Source organism: Phaseolus vulgaris, chromosome 6, assembly GCF_051622355.1.
Source record: "Phaseolus vulgaris cultivar YP4 chromosome 6, ASM5162235v1, whole genome shotgun sequence".
In the NCBI taxonomy this organism is placed as follows: domain Eukaryota; kingdom Viridiplantae; phylum Streptophyta; class Magnoliopsida; order Fabales; family Fabaceae; genus Phaseolus; species Phaseolus vulgaris.
Genome location: NC_143503.1, coordinates 37,026,431 through 37,052,115, shown reverse-complemented (window position 1 = coordinate 37,052,115; position 25,685 = coordinate 37,026,431). Strand labels below are relative to the sequence as shown.

The 25,685-nt window shown below is 30.6% G+C and overlaps 2 protein-coding genes and 1 long non-coding RNA gene across 3 annotated transcripts; 2 read left to right on the top strand and 1 right to left on the bottom strand.

Moving 5' to 3' along the window:
* Positions 1-750: 750 nt before the first annotated feature.
* LOC137832838 (uncharacterized) lies at positions 751-1,779 on the top strand. Its single transcript, XR_011084613.2, has 2 exons — positions 751-1,265; positions 1,376-1,779. It is a non-coding gene; the product is annotated as an uncharacterized LOC137832838 (long non-coding RNA).
* A 4,541-nt stretch (positions 1,780-6,320) lies between these two features.
* On the bottom strand, positions 6,321-8,561 carry LOC137832837 (bidirectional sugar transporter N3). The gene is made up of 6 exons (XM_068641194.2): positions 8,384-8,561; positions 7,949-7,985; positions 7,655-7,868; positions 7,399-7,560; positions 6,758-6,877; positions 6,321-6,685 (listed from the first exon to the last, which is right to left on the bottom strand). The coding sequence occupies exons 1-6, from the start codon at positions 8,433-8,435 to the stop codon at positions 6,449-6,451; spliced, it is 822 nt and encodes a 273-aa protein (XP_068497295.1). The 5' UTR covers positions 8,436-8,561; the 3' UTR covers positions 6,321-6,448.
* A 9,843-nt stretch (positions 8,562-18,404) lies between these two features.
* On the top strand, positions 18,405-25,360 carry LOC137832835 (uncharacterized). Its single transcript, XM_068641191.1, has 15 exons — positions 18,405-18,933; positions 19,028-19,113; positions 20,050-20,204; positions 21,216-21,277; positions 21,411-21,605; positions 21,696-21,750; positions 21,929-22,144; positions 22,241-22,323; positions 22,698-22,890; positions 23,030-23,089; positions 23,179-23,424; positions 23,872-24,130; positions 24,267-24,472; positions 24,664-24,714; positions 24,811-25,360. Exons 1-15 carry the CDS (start codon positions 18,752-18,754, stop codon positions 25,099-25,101), a joined length of 2,340 nt encoding a protein of 779 aa, XP_068497292.1. The 5' UTR covers positions 18,405-18,751; the 3' UTR covers positions 25,102-25,360.
* Positions 25,361-25,685: the final 325 nt, after the last annotated feature.

Below are 25,685 nucleotides of genomic sequence, written 5' to 3'. Positions count from 1 at the left end.
TTTCAATCTTAAACCTACAATTCTTATTATCTGCATTAAAGTTTATGATTTTCAACCAAAATTACAGTAAGTACTAAGAGTATATATATGTTGACAAGTTGTTTGTAGCTGCGATTCCGCACGCGAAACACTTGGAACCTTCCTGGAATTGTTGCAGCAAGTGGTTAGTAAACACATGCTCCTTATATCCATCTAGAAACCCCCTTTTTTTTTACCATCACTTTTGAATACACTTTACCATTATTAAATTCTGTTTAAATAAACTTTTTGGAAAGAACAACAACAAATGTTAATAAAATAATGAATTAAAGTATTGATAATTTTTAACATATATTTTTCACAGAAGAAAAAGATTAAAAAGGAAAATTAATTAATTAATGTGGAAGTGAGATTATTCAAGATGTGCCATCAAGGCTAAAAAAGAGATCTGATATATTAACTTCCTCGACACTTAAAACATATACTTCACTTTTTCATAAATTAACATTTATTCATTTTCATTTCATTTTTTAATTTAAAAATATTATTATAAATAATGTCAAATGTATATTATTTACTAAACCCTAAACACACAATATATATATATATATATATATATATATATATATATATAGTTAGGAGAAAACTTTTGTAAAAGAAACGTGTTTATGCCGTGTGGAATATGATTAGAGTGCAACGAAGACCTTCTCTTCTCTTGCATTTGCCTGGTAGCTGCTGAACTCAAGTCAACTCGGCTCTCTCTCTCTCTATATATTTTGTGTGTTTGGGCCTTAGGTTAAACACGGGCGCATTACATTTGATTATTTGAGTTGGGAAATGGGTTGTGCAATTGGAAGAATCGCCTCAGAGGTTAAGAGTAGTAATGATTCAATTTGGGGAAAAGGAGTATACCGCGGCCGTAGATTTTGTTGGACAGTGAATAATGCAATGAGGAGTGCGAAAATCTCAAATTCCAAACCAGCGGACGAAGTTCCTGGTCTTAGTTTGGCGGTGGATAATACAATTATGATAGCGAGAAACTCAAATTCCAAACCGGCGGAGAACGTTCCTGGTTTTAGTTTGGTGGTGGATAACGCAATTAGGAGTGGGAGTAACTTAGAAGACTACATCGTTGGTAGTTTTGATATGGCGGTGAATAATGCAATTAGGAGTGGGAGTAACTTAGAAGACTACACCGTTGGTAGTTTTGATTGGGCGGTGGCGGTGAATAATGCAATTAGGAGTGGGAGTAACTCAGAAGACTACAAACCACCGGATTTGATCAGGTACCTGTTTTGTAGCATCAATTTGTTGGATCTTAAGAACTTTGTTATAATTCTTTTTTATAAAGATTCAGATAGTTAAAGTATTTTATTTTATTTTATTTGTTAAAAAGAATTGATTGAGCGGTGAATAATGCAATCATGAATACGGATGCCAAGCTCAAACTGATGAACTCAGCTGCCCCAACCAATCTGTTACTAAACGTCACCACCACGCCCTACACCGCAGCTACCCCTAGCAACACACCACTGGTCACAGCGTCGCACGAATGCCGGAGAAACGACAAAACACAAGAAAAAACCTCCACCACCGGTTAAGTGATTCGGTTTGTTTGATTTGGTCTTTTTAAATAGTTGTAGCCACTTTTTGACTATTTGAATTTCAAACACGTTTTGTTCTATAGAATTTTTATTCATTCTTAACCGTGATTTTTGTGGATTTTTAACATATTTACAATTAAAAAAAATTAAAATTAATTAAGTTAAACTCATAATATTATTATTTTAAATTTTTTCATACCATTTAATTATAAATTTACTTTTTATTGCCTTCTGTTTTGTTCAGAGTTTGGAGGGTGATAGAGAATAAGCTTGTTTTTTTTATCAGTAAAGAATAAATAAAATAAAATGAGACACTTCAAGGTGTCCCAACCCTTATACAAAACACTCCAAAATAAGTTTCCTAACACCCTACCAACATAAGATATACTACAAATCAACAAAAAAAAAACCAGTCCGAGATATAGAAGTCTCACAAATACAGTTATAACAACCCACCAAGAGCTCACACTCCCAAAAAAGGGCATGCACTGCACAACTAAACAGGATACAACTAAAGAGAATAAGGTTGTTATTAGGGTAAATCTGGAAAGACGTCCTTATTCATAAGGATCCTTTGGCAAACTTTGGAAAGACGTCCTTATTCAGGTTAAGTCAGACTTCAGATTCGGTTAATGACGTTTGAGATGCAATTTGGGTTGGAGTTGTGAGTGGTATTTGAAATCATAAGAACTGAGTGTCCTTCGATATGAATGATAGATGTGCTCAAAGTATTCGCCTTGGTATAGGTAAAGGTTTGGTCATGGATTTATGAAAAGTTTCATTATGCTTCCTTCAGGTACTTTAATTGGGTTTTGAACCCAATGAATTGTATGAGGATAGTTTAATGTTTTCTTGTGGTTAGTTTGGTTATTCCTTAGATAATCAGGTAGGTCTTTCGTGGTAGGAGTATGATAATGTGTTTTGCTTTTTATATATAAGGTTGAACCACCCGTGGTTCCATTTATTTATTACCCATAAAAAAAATCAACACTCTTTTAAAATTTGATTCATTAATTAATTCATAAAAAAAATATCATCAACCTTGTTGCTGCGTGGCTAATTGTTGGTGATAGAGGTCATGACCGTAAGCAACCACTCAAATATAAGATTTCAAATTACTGTAAGTTTCACTTTATTATTCAAATGATTTAACTATATGACAATAAAATTATCAAATAAACTAAAATAATTAATTACAATAGTAATTAAATTAAAAATATTTTAGAGAAAAAATAATAATTTTTAAATTAATTTATATTATTGTTAAATAATTTTTAAATTGATATCTAATTAGCAACAAAAATTTTAACTACTAATGATCAAGTTAAATAAAGTCAATTTAATTAATTTATTTTAAAATTTAAACAACCATTATCTTTAAATATCAGAGTTTTATCTTATTTATACCTTTTTACTGAATCCTATTTTATTAAAGAGCTAATGTACGTCCAATAATCATTTAATCATCTTTTGTGTCTCTTAATCAAGATTATCTCACAAGCCCTGAAGTTTGACGTGGATGTTAGATTTGCCAAGAGGCCGTTGGCTATAGAGTCATTTGGCCACTCAGCCCTTGGTAGAACACTATACATTTTTATTAGTGAAATGTTAACAACTTAAACCAGTTTAGAATCCATTTTTTCTAAACGATATACATTTTTTTCATATTATCAATCTCGTTCTTTTATATTGAAGAAAGTTGTCATATATCATTATTATATCATTTTTTTTTTCACCCACACCAACTCTATACATACTAATTATATATATATAAAATAAATCACTGTTTTTCGTATTTTTTTCTTTCTCCAAGAAAAACCCATTACGTAACTGTTTTTGACAGACAAAAAATTTATTCTAATAGTAACGATGACAGATCAAGAATCCGCACCAATTGAGTTTTTTTTTCTAAAAAAATAGCTTATCCAACCCACTTTAATCAAACCCCAACTTCGTAACAAAAGAATGCAGATTTAGTTTACTTAAATTGATATGTTAAATAAATAAAAAATGACTTATATATATATATAATAAAAGTAGTTAAAAACAATGTAAAATTTGTAATCATTTACAAAATTTGTATCGAAGAAAATAGTATTTAATGAAGCGATTTACGCATTAAAACATATTTAAAAAATCAACCTAATCCAACTTGTCCCTTAACTCGTTGAATTGGTTTTGTGTGCGAATATATACAGTGAAAATGACAAAATGACATGAATTTCAAACTATTAATTCACAAAAAATTATGCCTAACAGACTAATATTGCATTAAACAATACACGTATGAAGTTGAATTGTGTTCCTTATAAATAATATCATGAATTAAGAAAATAAAAATTGTAATTTAGTGAAATTTAAACGGATCATTGTTCAAATATAGGCCCATTTGCCTATATTGTTTTAAGTTGATTAAAAATAAAAATTGAAGAATTTAGAAACCTTTAAAAAATATATAATAACATGTTCCAAAAATATATATAACAAAGTCATGGTAATTGCTTTCTCGACCCAAGGAATTTGAATTTGTACCTTATTATTAACACGAAATTACCAAAATTTCCTCCGTGATTTTTAAGTAGGAGGGACAGATGCATGTCAAAATGTATTTGTATTTTTTTTACTCTGGATTCTTTTTTCTAAAATAAGATTTTGGTTTTCCATTTCTCTTCTAGAATTTCATTTCCAGAACACAAAAAAATTATTATAAATTTCTTTCTTCAAAATGTATTTTTTAATTCTGAAAAATATTTTTTAATATCTAAAAGATTATACTCCTAAGTATCTCTTCCGAAAATAAATGAGCGTGCCTTGATTTTTATTCAAGCTGGAACTTGGGGGTTCATCCACCAATTTGTCCTATTGAAACCCATATTGGACAAAGGTGGACAATATTGTTTGGGCTTCTACTTTCGTCAGATTGAACCTTTAGGACTGTTTCTTGGTGCACCTCCATTCTTATTCTTATGTCACCTCCATACAAATTGTGAAAAATATTCTTTTATTCTTTTTGTGTCATCTCTGTAGATTTATAAAATCCATAAGCAATTTTTTAAAAATTATATATATATATATATATATATATATATATATATATTCCGGATTACATATAATCTGGAAGCTAATCTCAGATTCAAAAATAACCTACAGATTATGTAATCCAAAATATATTTAAAAAAATGGTATTCTGGATTATATAATCGAAAAGTCTGAATTTGAGAGTAGCTTCTAAATTATGTTAAAAAAAAGAAAGAGTTTGTAACAAAATGACAATGATTGTATAGTTAATGGATAGAAGGTCAACTTTAATAAGTGCACTCTCTATTGGTATATTCAAGGATAAAAAATAACTATTGCTATATTCAAAGTATATTTAAAGTGATAAAAAATAAGTGCACTCTCCATTAATAATCAAGTATTAAGAGATGTTCTTTTACCATTGTCTTATATGATATATATTGAAAAAATCAATCATGACTTCTTTAAATATAATTATGATCCTATCCTAATTGAGTTATTAAAATTAATTAATCGAGTTCTATTGACTTGTGTTAAAATAGTATCCGGACATATAGATAAAAATCATCTTTTACTGTACCATCTGGCTGGACTCATCACCTAGGGTATAACTATTATTTTAATTTTGTTCTGAGAAAGAAATGGTAGCGTTATTTTAGCGTTTAAGATCATAAAGGTGTGACAAAGTGTGAACCTCGTATTTGATACTAAAAGTTATGAACTGATACGATACTCTAATAAAAAAAAGAAGAAAAAGCGTCATTATTGGCGGAAACACCTTTCTCTTTTTCATGCACAATCAACCTTTTGGGTGGTAACTGCCACCTTAAAAGCTGCTAAAGTAGCTACCATAATAAATACACGACAAAATGTTTCCTTTGTTTCTGTTTCCGCCATCCTTTTATAAAGCCATCTGGGTGCTCATCTATTCTCTGAAGTTCGATTTGCATTCATAATACTAACCACACCGGTGTTATGATTGAATGAGACTGGCATGGATGGATAATAGAGAGTAAAAAAAACAGTTTTTAAGTTTTTAAGATAAGCGGTGTCAAGGAGAACATAATCAGATTTGTTGTAGAATTGTGGAAACATAGGAATAAGAAGACTTTTAGAAGTAAGAGAATAAATCATGTTGAAATCTTTACCCTGACACAGTTGAAGGCTTGGTCATGAGTAATGTCTAAAGTGTGACTATGTTTTTCGTATTTAGATTGTTGTCTTGAGTCAACTCTTCTCATGATGTGCGTCAATTTTTCTAAGAAATCTATATCATGAGTAATAGGTGTCTCTATTAAGGTTTTTTGGTTTTGTAATAAGATTAGAAGGAAAGAACTTTAGGTAGATCTTTTGTATAAGAGTTGAAATATCTCTTATTTATTCATTTGTTTCCTATTTATTCATTTGTTTTTTTATCAGAAAAGAAAAACTAACCACCCTAATATTCTCTAACTTTTTTCTTGTGCTGTAACCACAACGTTGCATGTTCAAACTATATTTGTTTATTCTGTATAAAGTTTAATAAAGAAAAGTTATCTTAAAAATCTGCGTGGATCATATTAAATTAAGTCATCGATATTGGTATAAAACTTTAGATGATTTTCTCACTTAAATTATGTGAGATTTTGTTAAAGTATCTATGATTGCCATTGTTTATTGTTCTTTAACTCATGAAAAGAATGAAAATACTGAGATAAAGAAGGTAAATGAATGAATTAGTAAAGCTAAAGCATATTCTGTTTGATTAATAAGGTTTGAACAAGCATAACATAAAGATGATAGAATGATTGAGAGAAACGTAGGCAGCAACAAAAGAAGAAAGTAGTGGGTAGTGTTATTTATACGTATCACAGTGGGCAATCGATGGCTTCCACGGTTTTCTCTTGTGCATGGTCCTCTGCAACTTCATCATTCACCTCATCATTCTCTGCTATCGGGAACACTTCTGCAGGTCCCAATGGATTCACTACAACGATGGTTCTCATTCCACCCTCTGTTGCTAGCTCCCTCGCACCACAATTCCTGTAAATCGCATATAGCACCATCTGAAGTAGCCCCAGTGCTACACCCCCCACATTTGGCAGCTGCAACGCTAATCAAATTAATATCTTATTAACTTATTATTACTTAGTTTATGTGGCGCTATAGATACTTACGGCAACGCAATTGTCCTTGTTAAAGAGACCATAAGCAAGCCACATTATGGCATTCAGTGTGAGGGAAAATGACAAACTGAAGGGCATAAACTGTACACTCTTCGTTCTAACAACTTGTGCCTGCATACTCATAACTGGTTAGAGGATTGCAAACTCATCACTAACTTCATCTCTTCAAGCCAAAAAAACATTTTTTATGTTTTAAGAGGAGAGACGTGAATGAAAGTGTTAACCAGATTTGGAGTAGTGTGTAAATAGAAGTTATAGGTGAACTTTGGAAACATAGGAATAAAAGGATCTTTAAAAGCAACAGAGTAGACCATATAGATATTTTTACAGTGACACAGCTGAAGGCGTAGTCATGGAAAGTGAATAAAGTTGGGGTTAAGTTTTTCATATTGTGATTGGTGTCTTGAGTCACTTGTTTGTATGAGATTTGTCAAAAATTATTAGGTGATTTTGTTGAGTAGAGGGGTTAGAATGGATTTTGTAAAGGTTTACATGAATATATGAATGTGTCACAGGTGAGGTTTGTATGTTAGAGTAAGGAGGTTAGACATGATTTTGTATAAAGGTTAAAATATTACTGAAATAACTCTTATTTTGCTGATAAAAAAAATTGAAATGAAAATTTCACTTACCATAATGCTTAGAGGTGCTGCAAAGACACTGAGTGAAACGATGTCACAAATCCATCCGATGACTTTGACTTGTAGGGAAGCATTCAGAGCGAAATGCGTGACCAAAAGGATCAAGGCCAAAGACCCCAAGTTCATTGCCGCAACTAGCTTAATGGTTAAGTTCTGTGATTAAGATTCACATATCACTATAAATAAATATGAAATGGTAATATGATACTTAATTATTTTGGGTTGAGGCACACATGTATATATATACCTTAGCATCCTTATGCGCATACTTGATGAAGATGACAATGTAGACGATCTCTATCACACATCCAAGGGAGTTGATCGTAATAAGGAAAACAGAATGTTTAATGTTGAAGGATGCGTAATATAACCAAAGCGAAGAACTGAATAACGCCACCAAGTAAGGCAGAGATTGGAAACCTTCCGTGCATTTCTTTTTGTATATTCGGTAAAACGTATGCCTGCAATTCAGGTAAGGGAAATTCAAATCAGATTCAGCTAAAAAAATGATGAAATTTGACATAGATAATCATGTACTTACGCCGGAGCCAGGTATACCATCAAGGAAATGATGTTTCCTGAACATATCAAAAGGTGAATATGAACATGTTAGTTCCTCTTTATCAGAGTAGATACATGATTATATTATGGATTATGGGAAAAAAAAACTTTATTCTTTTTTATAGGTGTCTCCACAAAAACAATATTTCTCAACAACCATTAGCGGGAATGAATTTGTGATCTACCAATAACTCAACTATCACTTATAGCAGTGCGAAAACAGAGAAGAAAATATTAAGAGTTATTAATCAGAAATCAATGAACATAAATGGAGAAATTGCAAAATGCACATGCAGAGGAACATTTACTTAAGAAAAGAACATAGTTTAAGGTGGTGAATATGGATGGTAGGAAGAAAAAGGGAAGAAAGAAATGAAGCAAGTGATGAAATGATATGAGCATTATGGTGTGATACCTAGTATGCCAAAAGCTGCTGCCCAAGGATTGTGACTACCCAAGATAGCCATGATATGGTAGTGAAGTTGTTGGTGTTTGGAGTTTGAGGAAAAGCACGAGGTTTTAGGGGTTGTGAGGAAACCTTAGGTGGGTTTCTTCGAAAGCAACCCCCTCAATCTGGTGCAGGCCACTGAATGAAAATGTGTTGAGCAACTCCTCCTATTTATACACAAACCAACGTGAAGGGAAAGTGGTGAGAAAATAAGGCATCCAAAATACGGGAAAATATAACATAAAGCATGTATTAATTGTTATTATTGGTGAGGGGTATGTGCCACTGCTACTACTGAGTAATCAAGTCATTCACCCTTCATGAGGGATTCATCTCTTTTAGTAGGTAGCGTAGCCAAAAACCATTTTGCCTTCGTGGCACTTCATTTCTCTAAGTGACAAATTTCACATCTGTCTAAATTTTCCAACCCCGTCAATAGCATGCTGACACCTGCCATGCAAATGGTTGTGTATGATATGCAAACTCTGTTTATATGTAAGTTTTTGGAATAGTTTACTCATCTACATGTAACGTTTATTTCTTTCTGTTGTGATTACAAAAGAAAAGGAAAAAGGGTCAGGGTGGACATAACAGATCGTCTAACTTACTAGTCACTGCAAAACTATGATTAAACAATTGTGTATGCACCGAATCATGTACTTTGAAGCTGTTACCAGTGAAAAAATTGACTATTTTCAACACTACAAAATTACGGAGTATAAAACGATGACTATGAGGTAAAACCGCATTTTTTACCCCTCATGCATATATTATACATACATCTTATAAGGAGATATAAAAGGATTGTTTTTACCATAGTTACCCTCTTTTCTTAAATATAAAAAACGGTTAAATAGTTGTCTTCTTTATTTTGGAACATAAGGTTACACACTAGTCAACTGTAGCTAGAAAACCGCCGTTTTTAACATTTTCTGCACCAGTTCAATTAATTGTATTTTCATGGAGGATAAGTTTGAGAGGCTTTAAAGATATATAATTAGGATTCCTGGCAATTTAGCATGCAGATCTTGGTCCTGGAGAAGTTGATGATAAGATATGGGGAATGTGTCTAAGGTAGTAGGGTTAGGGGTAGGGATGGATTCACGTGAGCACAGCAAAGAAATGATTTGTTGGTTTCACTGTGCATGCATTGAAACCATCCGAAAACAAATTAGCATGAGATGGTGGGTTTTTTTTTTTCTCTTCTCTTGTTATGTGACACACTTTCTTTGCCCTTGTGTTGGTGCTTTGTCTGATAGTGTGAGCTAGCTGTTATTGTGTGGAAATTGAAGGTTTTCGTGTGTGAGAGGCATCTGGTTCTTTTTCCCCTTGAAGCCTCCCATTTCTTCTAAGGTAGGAGTAAGACAAAAGAAGATACCCATCAACATATTTGTTATTATTTGTTCTTGTTCATTGGTGGAGAACTCATAAAGTCACTGTATCCTTTGCCATTTTGATTCAATCCGTTTTTCTCAATGATTGGGATTGCTTTCATTACTTGAGCTCGTCTACAATTTCCAATTCAGGATCGTATATGTCATCTTGGGTAACCACGCAATATGGTAATATGTTTATTCTTAGTCCCATCAATTATAAACGTCAATTGCACAGTAACAAATTAATATTCTCTTAACAAATATACTCTTAATGTGTTAGTGCGAATAATTTACCTTTTGACCAAATCGATAAAAAAGTTAGTCAAAATATACGTAAGTGCATCGCCATCAATTACATGGATGATGGTGAAAAGTTAGCTTCTTAAGTCATGATGAGTTACTACTTGCTTGTTTTAGAGTGATTTTTGAATCATAAGTTGAGTAGAGTTTGGTGGATTTACATTGTAGATCAAGGGTATAACATGAGGGTATAATAGCCTTCCTAATTCCTATCTTCGTCCAATTTATTCAGTCAAACCTCTCTTGACTCTTAGTTAAAGAACAAGTAAAATACGGCCTCTCAAATTAATGTATCTCATCTTGCTGCCATTGCCTACAAAAAACTGTCCATAAAAAAAGTTAAAAAGGTTTAGCTTGTAGGGAATGTACAACTAGTTCTCTGATACGCACTCTACTTTTCAATTAAATGATATATTAAAAATTTGTTCTAATATACAATTTTATTTTTCCGCAGAGCTTTTGACAGAGAAGGACTAACGTTACAGGAAGGTTTGAGAGATAACAAAAACAACCTATATGAAGGATTACATAATATAATAGGGTTACGAAGGAAAATTCGAGCTTCTATTGGTCATGGGTTAAGAACGGGAATTGAACTCTATGAGATCGAATTTTCCATTGTTTCTAGCTCAGTGGTAGAGCAGTCGGCTGTTAACTGACCTTATTAGGTTCAAATCCTACTTGGAGAGATTTCATTCATTCCAAAATCTATAATTCGAAATGAAGGAAGGGGTTTGCTTTTGACTATTAGTTAGTAAAAGTAAATGAACTTCTGTTAGTTCGTTAACTTAAAACTCACATATATAAATTAGATATTTTAGAAATAAAGGTAGAGATTAGTTATCTAATTACTGTGATTCATTATTTCTTATGAGTTGCTTCCACTAAAATAAATTATATATTAAAACTTGCTCTAGTATACAATTTTATTTCAATGTCTAAAATTTTAGTTTTATATAAAATAAGGAAAATACCATTTTTTTTCAATTAGAAATTGTATAGTGAAACAGTTTCAGGTTTAAGGTTTAGTGTATCATTTCTCTTTCACTAAAACAAACTTTTGTGCTAACAGAAATTCCCATATTCTCAAGTCACTAAAACTGCACTGCATTTCTGATTTATGTTTCATTAGCACTGCTACTGCGTAACCACATGCCCCAGTCTCTAATTATTCTATCACTTTCCCACTCAACATTAACATTTGCATACACTCTTCAAAAGCAAGTAAATTACTGAGTTGGAAAAATTTTCTATTTGCAATGTGCATGATTAGTTCTTAGAATCAAGTACTACACAAACTGAAACTATTTTCATTGAAACAAACAACATTAAAAGATGTCATCTTTCATAAAGTGTTTTTCAGTGTTGTGGTACACACATAATTAGTGTTGTGGTACACACATCATTGGTGTCGCAAAACATTTTAGAGTCGCCACTAAAATCGCACTTGTGGATAATTGAGTCGATATTTTTAAAAAAAGGTATTGTTATAGATATTGCTACGAGACTAACATATCAAGAACTGCAACCTTCACAACATTAACCTCATTTGGAAGCCTATTTTTTTTTTTCTATTGCCTTCTTTACCTTGAAGCGTGTAACCAACCTACAAAATCACTAATCTTTGTTTCTTATCTTATAGCCTTATAAGTGAACAAAAGATTTAAGAATCCCGTGATTGATTATGAAAAACCATACAATTTTTGGTTTCAAGTATATGGTAGACATCATAGGATAGGTTTAATCGTGTAAACTTCAAACAAATATTGCTAATTTTGTTCTAAGCAAAATCATTTTATTAATAATTAATAAATAAATATTGCCATTAAATTCCTTTTATTTTTTATATATAAAATTGGACTATGTCTTGGCTAAACATTGAAAATTTATACTGGTTTTATTTTACTAAATTTTTAGAGGTGAATGGTGAAATTTATTTAGTTTAATTAATGGTATTGTTCGATTTCTACATCGCACGTTATTTACATCAATTTTAAAGTGTTATATATAAAATAGAAAATGAAAGTTTCTTATATTAAATTTGCAATCGACCCAATCAATTAAAGAAAAAACTGATATAAAACCTTAAAAAACTATATTGATTTTAACAATTTAAATTCTACCTCGATTATTACAATATAAAATTTTACATCGGTCATAAAAATAAGTATGGTAGAATTTAGTTTTTCTAAATTAATTATATTTCCAATGTAAACTAAATATATTTTTTATGGGAGCCAAACTTATAAATTAAAAAACAGCATTAGAATAAAGTTTCAATGTATACATTGAAGATAGGTACTTCAAATTGTAATTAATTCATGAATATTATGCATTGAACACACACAATTATAACGTTTCATTTTTTTAGAGTTACTTATACTAATACAACATCATTTTATAGCGTATAAGATAGTAAGAAACGTGTTTCCTTCGTTCTACAATTCATCATAATAAAAACTGTAGTTTTAATTATCTAAAAATTCAAATTAATTAATGTTCTCACTTCGAATGTCTTAAAATTATTTATTTACTTAATATATTGAAAAAGAAAGATCATTTCAGTAAAATTGTTTTAAAGTGTATATATTTTTATTGTTGTTTTGAAGTTTATAAAAGAATATTAAATCTTTGTCATGGTGGATGAAGGGAATATTTTTTCAGCCGTAAGCATATTAAATTTCTATGTTTATTCATTATAGCATAACACTACGAATAGGCCATATGAAATCATTATATTTTACCGTTTTTAAGAATAGGAACACAAACTCTAAATCTACAAATATGGAGATTCCAAACTCAAATATTACACAGCAAAAATCAATTTAATATTATGATATTGCAATTTATAATGCATAAAGTCAACACATAAATATAGCATGGTATTATTTATTTATTGGAAATTGAAATTTGGAATTAAGTATTTGATTAAGATGATTGATTTAATTTAAATTTAATTTAACCGTACACGGATGTGATACTAGGGGAGAATAATCCAAATTGATTAGGGGAAAAAAGGGTAAAAAGGTGAAGATGAGTTTGAAAGGTGATTACAAAAGTTAGGAATGAAAGTTATTAATGAAATTGTGTTTTGTGGTAGATTGTTACCATAATTGGCGATTCCACGTTAATGGCATACACAATTAAAAAATTGGAATGATTTGAATTTAATCAAAATTATTTATTCAAAAGGATGTTTTGTGCAAGTTGAGTGTGCTTTTCTCCCACTCTTCTCATTCATATACAAGACAATTTTGTATCAGATTCTTACCCATTTTTGGTTTGACAAACTTTTCCATCTAACTTTTATTTTAAGATCAACCTCATATCTTACCTTCTCTTTGACATTTATACATTTTATATAAGAATTTCACAACCACTAAACACAAATGCCATTCATTGTACGTATAAATCGAAATGAAATTTCGTCTCTAATGTTGTTTCACATGCATTTCTATGTTGTATATGGGAATTTCAAATTTAAAAGGAATCACATTTATTTACGAATGGTGGGTTCCAATATATTTTATTTCTCTTAACCAACGTTTATGTAACAATTTTAATCAGATAAATTAATAACAACAATATTATGTAATTATTAAATCTGTCGGAATAATTATTAAATCTGTCGGGTGAATTGCACTTCAGTTCTGTTGGTTGTTTTTATATCTCTCAATTTAGTTTTTAAAAGTGTCGGGATTGTTTTGGTAAGTGACTTTTGATGACATCGAAATAAACACATTTTTAAGGGAGGAAAGATCAATAATTCTGAAATCTTATCGGCTCAATTGAAGTTTTGGTTTTGAATTACCTCCAAAGTGATGTCTTGATCTCCTGATATTATGTTTTTGATTGAAAATAAGTTATTTATTTTATATTGATCAGGTATTTGTGTGTTTGTTTTGAGAGGGGACATTGTCTTTGTTTTGTTTTGTTAGGTTGATTGTATTCAAGATGTATAAGAGTTGAACCATATTTATTTATTTAATTATTTTTATCGATAAAAAAAATATAATTATTAAAAAAAATATCTGAAGAATATGTTCCAGTGGTATAAGAAAAAAAAAAGTGATTCACCTCAAATAAAAAAATACTATTCTAGATATTTAATAGTACGGTGATGAGTTGTTTTTATATGAGTGAATGGAATAAATTGAAAATTGATAGTTAAACTTAAATTAGGTCTAAATTTTTTTATTTTAATCAAACGAGTATTTAAAATATGTATTAGATGTGTGTGAGAGCTAGTTTTAGTATTCATTAAGGTGTTTTATTTGGGAGTGGAGACAATTTTAGGAGTGGTGCCTAAAGTAAAGCTTTGTGAGTTTGGGCTTGTTGCACGGGAAATCTAGTTATGAAAATTAAAAAACGTTTAGCATGAAAGGGTGAACATATATTTGAGTGGTGTGAATAGAACAATTCATTATCTCAATATATTAAGATAACTTTCTGCTTCAATGTTTTCTTTACGTTCTTTCATCTCTTATTATTTTTTCTTTTTCTTGAGTACTTTGCTCTTCTCTTTTTTCTCTTGTCATTTCTTCAAACTCTACTATCTAGCAACAATTAGAAGAATTCAATACCTTCTTATTCTTGTTGAGAGTTATAAGTAAGTTACATACATATAGAAAAGTTTTGTTTTAGAGAAAGGGTTTTGGTGATATTTAATGCAATTATGGATGTTTTGTGACTACGATGGAATTTTTTGAACTAATTAATAAGTTTTTTAGGTATTTTTATTCCTTCTTTGTTTCCATTTCTTATATATAATGTGAAGAGTGAAGAAAGTTGGATAAGAAAAGCTAGTATTTTTTTAATTATAATTTTTGTTGTAAATGATAACCTTAATTAAAACATTAATTTTATCCATGATAAACAATCTATCATTATTGTTATTTTAAGATTATTATTGCATAATCTACTATACAACTAACATTATTTTTTATTTTATTTTTATTATTATTATTATTATGCAAGATAGTAATGATAGGAAAATTATAATTGAAAAGTAAAATAGTGGAATTATTATTATGTCAGAAAAACTATTGTTATTATTATGGTTATTTTTTTAATTCAATTAATTTTAAAAAATAACATGTGAAAACCAGAGTGTAATAGTATTAAAAATATTACTTATATATATATATATATGTGTGTAATAATTTGACACTAGTTTTTGAATGTAATTAAATTTAATGATATTAATTATGTCTGACGATATTTTTACATTAATTATATTTATTATTTTGATATTAACATTATGCATAATGTTATTAACTACGCCATTTTTTGCTTTTCCAGGTTTTTTAGTAGAAAAATAAATATTTTTTTATCATTCCTAATTGAATAGATATGGGATTTTCTATTTTACTAAAGTATATATATATATATATATGTATATATAGAAAATAAAAAAATAGATAAAAGGAAAGGATATAATTGTTACTTTAAACATTGAAAACGATAAATAAATAATTAAAAAATAAGTCAGTTAAAAAAAGAGAAATATGTCGTTACAAATATGTAATAAATATATTTATTTAAATAGTACTATTTATTGTATTTAATAAATTCTCTCTCCTTTACATTTAAGATTTTGATACATGAATTAATAAATGCAGGGAGTATTAATTAAGCATAATCCAGAAAAGTATTTAATGTATCATTAAATATGTAAAGTGATAATTATTGGAAACAATCTTTTTTTATCTGAAACAGAGACAGAAAGCGAAGCTGCAAGAGATTATTCAATTTATCAATTAAAATATAATTATATAAACTATACGACTTTTCATTAGGATTTATACATATATCTAGATATATGTATACATATATCTATATATATATATATATATATATATATATATATATATATATATATAATTTAAAACAATGATTACTTTATTAACGAACATTTTTTACTTGTATAAATCTTAAATCCTATTACCTTTTTTTAGTAAAAAAAGATTAATGTTTCTTATTTAAGGATACAAAATCATTGCAAAAATTATTTATTATTGTTTCATTTCAAATTTATATAAAACATACTATGGCGTAACTTTAATTTTAAACTATGTAATATTTGTAATTTTACATTTTTTGCAAATTATTTATTAATTGAATATGAATATGGCTATTTATTAATTTTCGCATCAAACATACATGGAAAAAAAATGTTTGATCGTGTTTTCTTTTTCATATTTATCATATGAATTTGAAATCGTCCAAAGTATATATTTTTTTATAGATTATACACCAATTTTTTTTTATTTTTTTTTCTCTTTTCTAATAATTTGATGATATTAAGTAATTTCAAACTTTGATATTACTTTTAAATTCATTATTATTTTTATATGTAACACTAAAAAAACTCAGTAATATAAGTATAAATCATTCATATATATATATATATTAATATTATTTTATTTCTAATTTTTTCCTGTAAATTTACACACTTTAGCCAAAAATATGTCATAAAATATGATAAAAAAATTAATTTACTATTTGAATTAAATACATAGTAACATTAATACATATTTAATGTGATCACCTGAGTATTAAAAATAGTATCTTACATAAACATAAACAGAAATAAAGAATATTTACTTAGAAAAATAACATTAAGTTCATAAAAAAAAACAGATATCTATAAGTAACTTAATATTATGTGTTATAATTTACCTTAATTTGAGACACATAATATATAAAAACTTCATATAACAAGACGATTTTATATTTTTAGTTGAGTATTAATAACTCTCACTCTTAACATAAAAAAATATCTATCGTGATACATTCGTCTGTCTTGTTCAATGTATCGTTAAAAATCTAAATATTTAATCATATCTATTAACTTATAATATTGAAAATATATTTCAAAAATATCTTCATAATAACTTTGACACACATAAAATATATAAAATAGAATCATTTTATTAATTACACACGTCCATCTAATGATATATCCATTTGAAACATTAGTGGAAAAGGATGGAGAGCCCTGATGCACACTCATACTTTTTTATTATTATTTTGATGTATTTTAAACAAAATAAAAATATTATAGATAACATTAGAAAAAGATGAAATTCTATTTTTGTAAGAAATACTTGTTAACTTGATTTTTATTATTTAAAATTGATTTTAAACTAATCAAATGAAGGTAAGAAAAGTAACCCACCTCATAAATATTAACACTAACTCAATGGTCAAATATGTAAAAAAAATGGAAACAAAACCAACAAGTTTAACCTCTTTTACTTTTCATAACAACTAGCAATCTCTTGAAATTAGAAAAAAGAAAAAGAATAATAAAACAAATTATATGCTCCCAATCCCAGCAAAATTGAGCAGTCAATTAGTTGAAAGAGTGAGGAAAATAATAATTCTATATTTTTAAAGTTGTGCATATACATATTTACGTTTTTTATTTTAATGTGAACTGTTAATTTTTTTAAAACCATAAAGTAATATAAAAATTCAATTTAAATGCTCTATAAGTATAATAAAAATAATTAAAATGATAAATATTATTTTAAAATATCCTTATATTGTGATAAGAAATTGAAATAGTGTGATGTATAAAGCTATGACACTTCTCTTAAGTCAGATACTCATATCGACATATCGAACACCGATATGACACTTCTAGGACACATATCAGTATCCAATTTAAAAGTATTTTGTTGGATTTATGACAATTCTAATACGGTTCTAACACAGTTTTTTTTTAAAGTACACTAATTTTCTAAATTCTCAAACTTATTATATAAATTTATTATTATTATTATAAAAATAAGAAACAAATTATTTTGAACTAATAATGAAAAATATTTGTCTACTCTAAAAAATAATATAGAAGATACTTGTACATACAAATTTTTTTTATCAATTATATAATATATAAATATGTATTTTTTATCTATATTTTATATATTATATATACTTCGTCAGTGTATTTCATACATAAGTTTTGATGAAAGAAAAAGATATTTGAGTGGATAATAAGATGATGAGACGAGTAAGAATGGTATGAAGAAGAATAACAGAAAGCAAAGGAGAGAGAGAGTAAAGAAACAGTAGAAAATGGAGGAGGAAACTGCCCGTGAATTTCGATCTGTACAGTTGAAAATGTTGATGAAAGGAAAAGTAGAAACGGGGTGTGTCAGCACCGACACGACAGCATGCCTTGGTGCCATTTTCAAAGTTACCTTTTTTTGATCTTTTTTGGGATTAAAAAACAGCAAAACATCACCTGCGATAAAGGGTTGACGAAAATGATGCTCTTTGGGTCCCTCTCTTGTGCTCTCATTGCCAGCCAAAACCATTCTTTTTTAATTTTAATATTAATCCAAAAAAAATTATTACTATTGCTATGCTTTGTTCTTGTTGTTTCCACGCCTACACTCCATTCCCCTATTCCACTTTCGTCCCAACTTTTCCCAACTCTAACTAATCAAATCCCCTCACCCCACACACATTCTCTTCTCACCCTTCATATTTTACATGTGAAGTTTTAAGCAACTGTGAGGTGGGGATACCAAAGTTGTTTTCTTTTTTATTCACACCGTATGGGTTTTGCTCAACTTCCATTGAAATTCTAAGTGATGATCATTTGGGTATTCTGTATCACTGTGTCTGCCTGCACCACACCCTACATATGTTTCAGAGACTAGGATGGTTTGTGGGTTTGAATCAAACCAATTTGTCGACCAAAAGGTTGCTCAATGCCCACCAACCTCCCTCTGGTAGGCCAAATCACCAACTACCTATGCTGGATGCTGTTCACGAAGTTGCTGTTTACATTCACAGGTTTCACAATCTCGACCTTTTCGAACAAGGGTAAGCTTTAATTTATGCCATTCGTGTGGTTATGTCTTATGTACAATTAAAAACTTATTTTTTACGCTTTTTTGTTCTTGTTATTGCTGTGCAGATGGTACAGAATCAAGGTTACCATGAGATGGGAGGACGATGCTGACTCCTATCCCGGGATTCCTGCACGGGTTGTTCAGTATGAAGGTGAAATATATTCCTGATATTTTGAAATGTTGTGTTTAGTTGCAGTTATGTTCTTCAGTTTGAGAATTTGGTAGTTAATCAGCCCGGTCCGGTGGGGCTATTCATGTGATAAGGCTTTTGTAGTTGTTGACTTTAGGTTTGCCGTAACAATCTATTTAATTAACTGAGACTTAATTGTTTTGGTCCTGATATGCTGTGCCTGTGATGTTTAAGGGCTCCTTTTGGGTGGGTGTGTTTGGGATTTGCCCACCAATATTTTCTAATATGGAACCTACATACTTTAAGTAGGTCTATTTCAACTTTTTACAAGTGATAAGTTGTGATGACTGATGAGTGTGGTATTCTGTTTGTTTTGCTGAATAGAGTTTAACATGTGCATCACTTGTAAGTATATTCATTATGCTATGCTGAAGTTGGGGAAATCTATTATTTAGTTTGGAAACAAATGGTTGAAGGTTTTATAATTAGGTTTCAATTTCGGAAGAAAGGGTTATATGATATCAATGAGCGACAAATTGATACTAACTTGTTTATGCCTTTTTTTCGGCTTAGGAAATTAGAACAGAACTTTCTTGTTTTTTCTTCCGTTCTCTTTTTTATATTTTCTTTACGAGCAACTTAGGTTTGGCTCTTTGAGCTTATCATAATTTTTATTTAACCATTCCAAACTTATTCTTTTTGTTCCCTCAATGATTTTGCCAGTGTTTTTCATTATATTTTTTGTATTCAACTTCATATTATTCTTGATTGGAATATGTTCTGAAATTCTTTATGCCTACTATTTTGAACTGCCTTACGCTTTGATTTTTGAGACATTAGAACTAGCACACTGGATATGCTGGGTGTTTACTTTTTTGCTCAGTTAGTTTGCCGTCTAGCACAATATTTTCTTAGACAGAGTAAAACCTTTGTGTTTATCTTTTCTTTGAGCTGCAGCTCCTGAAGTTACCACTGAAAATTTTTGTGGAGTTTGGATGATTGATGATAAAGATAACAGTTTTTCAACACCATCATTCCGGATCAGATATGCAAGGCAGGATGTATTTCTTTCTATAATGATCTCATTCTATCTATCTTATGGCGTACATGAGGTAACTTCTAATTTCTCGCTGTTATTTTTAAGTATAAACCATATCCTGTAGTATACACAAGCAATGAAGGATGACCTTTTTGTTTTAGTCATCTAATCAACACAACTAACAGTCTTAGTCAAGTACAAAAACAGTGTTAGAAACAGTCCAATCACAACCAACACAAATTTTAGGCACCATATGATCTTATGAAGCTTTCTATGTGATCAAAATAACAATTTTGCTGACATCATGTGGATAATTTTAAAATTCTTGAAAGAAGCAGAAATTATCAGGCTTCGGACAACATAATGAAAATCTAAATAATAATTTGTGACAAATAACTACAGGAAGAACAGATACAAAGATCTCATTAAAGATTAAAGACATACACGATCATGATCGTTGACACATGACAAATTTAATGTATTAATGTATTTATTTGTCAAAATCAGTACATAAACATGGATTGACTATTATGTGTGGTGATATCTCTAAAGTTGCTTATCCAAAGCTGTGTACCTAAGTGCAGGTCACCTGACATCAAATTTTAACTAAATTACCTTGATATTTGATGATAGTTACTACCTTTCTTCATCTCACTCAATAAGCTGATGGCAGAAGCAATAAGGATATATTGTAGAACAGAAAAAACATTTTCTCAAATCCAGATATCTTCAGTTGTAAAATCAGAAGCCATGCAATTCCGTGGAATATTGGGTTGTAAAGGAGGACATATTTTCAAGGGTGTCTTTTACCCTTCATCATTGTATATGTTCACTTTCAAAGGATAATTTTTTTCAAGGGAATTTTTATTGCTAATTAGCAAAGGAACTGTATGGCTTTATTGCACTATTGAGTTGATGTTTTCATTTCAGTTTATGTCCTCCTCTCAATTATTCTTCTGCCCTTTTGATAATATATAAAAAATGTAAATCTGTTGTAACTTATTCATGTTTTGAAGTGGCATATAGTTAAATTTTTTTATTCTCTATGACAAATATCTGAGCTGATGATTATTTTTATCCACAGGGGAAATCCTCTGCTGTTATCTTGAAGTTTGAGCTCTTTCACACTCCAACACCTGAAATGGGGTTAGTTAATGATACTCTTTCTCATGTTCTGTTAATTGAGTGAAAGTTACAGCTGGGACACTGATTGAACTGGAGTTGATATGATGACTAGAGGTTCTGATCTGACTTCTAAAACTGTCATGTAATTGAGCAGGCCCGAGATACAAAGTTCATTGGATACATGTGCGGCTTCAGTTCATGAGTATAGAATCCCTCCGAAAGCTCTTCTGGGATTGCATTCATATTGTCCTGTATATTTTGATGCTTTCCATGCAGTTCTTGTCGATACTAGTGTTCATATCAGTCTACTAAAATCTGGTTATCACACACCACAACTGAAGGTACCCAGGTTTGTCAGAACTCATATTTTATGGTTCAAGTAGCAACCATTGCATTACCATAACTTCTGTTCTGAAAAATGTTAATTTTGTTGTACCAGTAATTCTTTGGCTTCTAAAGAAACATGCCGTGAAGACTACCTCAGGTTAAACAAGGTGTGTTCTGTTAAGATAGAAAATCTTTTATAACTGCATAGTAGTGCTCCTTGCTTCGTTAAATTGTTTAAGTTGAATTGTAAATGTGATTTACCGTATTGGTTAAGATTCTTAATTTCTTACAACTTTTATCTTAATATATATTTGCTTACAGTTGTATCTCATTCTTTCAAACCAGGCTGCGGTCGTCAAAGAATTGAGGGCTGCACATGATATCCTGGTTGATGACCTAATAAGAATAAGCAGAGGAATTAACCAAGCTATTGATTTGGCCGGAATTAATTTTGAGCTTGATGGTACTAAGTCATTAAATTCTCCTTCTCCTGCTCATTACAAAAGTACTGATGATGAGACATCACTTCAACTGTCTGATGGGACAAAAATCAGTGCTGAGGTACTTAATCCTGGCAAAGTGAATGCTTCATTATCTGTTATGCCCGTTTAATGCTTTAGATTTTTTGCTCACTCAATCATACTTAACCTTCAACAGTCTTGGGATGATATGCTGAAACCCTTCCAGTCTGTTGGGAACCAGCTCTTACATATCTGGAATACATTTCTGAAATTCCACAGGTATACTCAAATTTATTTATGTAGTAATTACACATCCAAATAATTATGAGACGTTGTAGCCTCATTTTCAATGAATTAAGGCTGTAGTGTCTGTGTATCTGTTATGACCATTATGGTATCTGGAAAAGGCTGCTTTCTGTGTTCATTTTTGCATGGTATAATTAGGCATGAAGGAGCCTGATCTACAGGCATTTAGTTATTTTCTAAACATTTTTTGTTAGCAATAGCATTAAGGTTGGTACTAAACATTTTTTGTTAGCAATAGGATTAAGGTTGGTACGTATTTTATGAGAAAATCTTAGAGCATAACATTAAGCACTCTCAAGTCAATAACATGTTTTTTCTCTTCGATTTTATTCTCATCCCTTCGTCAGGGAAAATAAAACAAAGATACTGGAATTTCTCCGTAACTCATGGGCTAATGATCGAAGAACTGAGTGGTCAATATGGATGATGTACTCCAAGGTTGATATGCCTCACCAGTACATGAGTAATGGAGTTGAAGGGACATCATTGTACCGTAGCTTACGTGTTAGATCAGCAAGTACAAGGAGGTTTAATGATGATGTAATTATACAGTATACACTATATCTGATTCATAAACTTCATAAATTATCGGATGAGTTTGAAACTAATCATTTTATTGTCTTTAAGTGAATTGGCTTAACAAATTCTTCAAAAATGTTCTATCTCTTTTCTTTTTCAGCCCATTCAGACTGCAACAATGCGAGCCGAACTTCATAGACGTGGTATAGCACAAATGAAGGCAAGTGGTTTTTTACTTATGGAATGTGTATGATTACAACTTTTGTTTTTCCTGATGATTTGTGTTTTTGCCGTGTGTATTCAATGCAGATCAACAATCGATCACTTCAAGACATGTATATATATGAAGATCCTTTACGTGTTCCTGTTATTACGGTAGAACGCTTGGAGAACATGTATCGTTCCACCAGTGTGAAGTCATATTTCCTTCCTTTTGAGGACGAAGATAAACATATTCTGGAAAATGGATCTAGAGCCTTAATCAAGTTGCCTGGGAATAACCCACAACAAAATGAGCATGTTTTGAGAGTAGTTGTTTTTGTACACGGGTTTCAGGCATGCTTCACATTCTTGCGGTGGCTTTATCATTTCGCATTTCTTTCCTGATTTCATTTTACCCAGTGGCCTTTAACTTTTTGGGGTTAACAAACTACTTATTTGTCTTTGAAAGAAAACTACTTTTTTCATTTGAAAACTGTAGCAGCCTACCTGCTAACCATGGTAACAAACAATTCGATTGTTGGCCTTGTTTAGATTCAAGTATATATTATATCAATGAATCCCGAGTTTTCAAAATTTATGAGTAACATGTAATTTAGATCAGTAATTCAAAGAGAACCGTGAAGAAATGCAATATAACTTCCTTATTTCCTCTGGTTATTGGTGTTTGCTTTGATGATCTTGTCTTTTACTTCTTAATCTAGCCTCAGTTATTTTAGTATTCTGTTTGTGTTTTGACTGGATCGTTTGACTAAGTACACCCTCTTCCTCTTAAACAAGCAGGGACATCATTTAGATTTACGGCTTATTCGGAACCAGTGGCTTTTATTAGACCCCAAAATACAGGTTCTTATGTCAGAGTCAAACGAAGACAAAACTTCTGAAGACTTCAGGGAAATGGGAGTACGACTTGCTCAGGAAGTGATTTCTTTTCTGAAGAAGAAGATGGATAGAGCTTCAAGAGTTGGAATCTTAAAAGATATTAAGCTCAGCTTTGTTGGTCATTCTATTGGGAACCTCATTGTCAGAGCTGCTTTGGCAGGTATTTACATAGTTTTGAAGGAATGGAGGATAATACCCGTCAAAATTTGAACTAGGATTTTTTTTATATAAAGCTTTCATGTTCGACATTACTAAAACTAAGGAAATTAACGTGTCTTCTTTTATTTTTATTTCAGAAAGCATCATGGAGCCATATCTAAGATATTTGTATACATATGTTTCTATATCTGGTCCACACTTGGGTTATATGTATAGTTCGAACTCTCTATTCAATTCAGGATTGTGGCTCTTGAAGAAGATCAAGGGCACACAATGCATCCACCAACTAACTTTCACTGATGATCATGATCTTGAGAACACCTTCATCTACAATCTTTCAAAGGTATTGAATTCATATTACCTTGCCTTATTTATTGCTCTCTCATCCCAAGTCTCTAATTATTAGAAGAGAAGGCTGCAGAAAATGTTTCTATTCAATTCAATTCAATTCAGGGTTAGAGCATAGGGATATAATTTATATTTTATGAGTTTTGGTTGTCAAAGTATAATACTGGTTGTTATCTTGTACTACAGAAGAAGACACTGACAAACTTTAAGAATGTGATTCTTTTATCCTCACCTCAGGTAACATCCTTTATATGTCTGTAATACAGAAGTTGTTATCATAGCTTGTGCATATCTAAAGCCTTGTCATGATGTTTTCTGCACATTACGTGTCAGGATGGTTATGTTCCATATCATTCTGCTAGAATAGAACTGAGTCCAGCAGCTACATTGGACTTCTCAAAACAAGGGAAAGTGTTTCTGGAGATGTTAAATAATTGCTTGGACCAAATGAGAACTAACTCTGACCACCGTGTTGTCATGCGCTGTGACATTAACTTTGGAGCCTCCTCCTACGGCAAGAGGAGCTTCAACACACTTATTGGACGTGCTGCTCACATTGAATTCTTGGAGTGTGACATTTTTGTCAAGTTCATAATGTGGTCTTTTCCAGAGCTGTTCTGTTAGCATTAGTAGTATACCATGGAATTTGCATCACACACGACTTCCACAACTCAGTGAATAGATTCATTGTGAATACTGCATTGAGATCATAGCACTCCTTAGATGGCAATGCAATTATTTTTTGCGTTGGAATTGGCATGCTCATGCACAACCAACAGCATGTGTAGGATTAGGAAAATAGGCAACACCTTGTATACAGACTTTGAAATTCAAAGAATTTTGTTCTAAAAGTAAAAAATGATCTCTTCTATACACTTTACAATTGGAGTGGTCCAGTGTTGTGTCAACTGTTTTGATGCCAAATGTTTTGCCGCTGTCTACGGTCCAACTCTGGTGTTTATTATTATTTATCTCACTTTAGTATAGTTTGATTCTATCAGCTGCCTCATTTTGCGCTTTCTCACTGTTAATTTGTCTTTGACTCAACCAACATATTCTATAGGACGTTTACAAAAGGCCAAAAGAAGGATCAATTATTCTCCCCTCTTGCTTCAGTTTTCAACAACTCATCATCATCCAACAGAGAAAAGCAGAAAATTGTCCTCTCACTTCAAAATTTTCTTGCTCATCAAAAAAAAATTATTGAT

What these genes read in the sequence shown, in the direction of transcription:
- LOC137832835 (XM_068641191.1), top strand. Translation starts at nt 18,752, where the DNA reads ATGTTTCAGAGACTAGGATGGTTTGTGGGTTTGAATCAAACCAATTTG. An exon ending in TATCTTATGGCGTACATGAG is followed by an intron (nt 20,205 to 21,215) that starts GTAACTTCTAAT and finishes TTTTATCCACAG; the next exon opens with GGGAAATCCTCTGCTGTTAT. An exon ending in GTGGTATAGCACAAATGAAG is followed by an intron (nt 23,090 to 23,178) that starts GCAAGTGGTTTT and finishes TATTCAATGCAG; the next exon opens with ATCAACAATCGATCACTTCA.
- LOC137832837 (XM_068641194.2), bottom strand. Translation starts at nt 8,435, where the DNA reads ATGGCTATCTTGGGTAGTCACAATCCTTGGGCAGCAGCTTTTGGCATA. An exon ending in ATGGTATACCTGGCTCCGGC is followed by an intron (nt 7,869 to 7,948) that starts GTAAGTACATGA and finishes CCTGAATTGCAG; the next exon opens with GCATACGTTTTACCGAATAT. An exon ending in ACAAGGACAATTGCGTTGCC is followed by an intron (nt 6,686 to 6,757) that starts GTAAGTATCTAT and finishes TTAGCGTTGCAG; the next exon opens with CTGCCAAATGTGGGGGGTGT.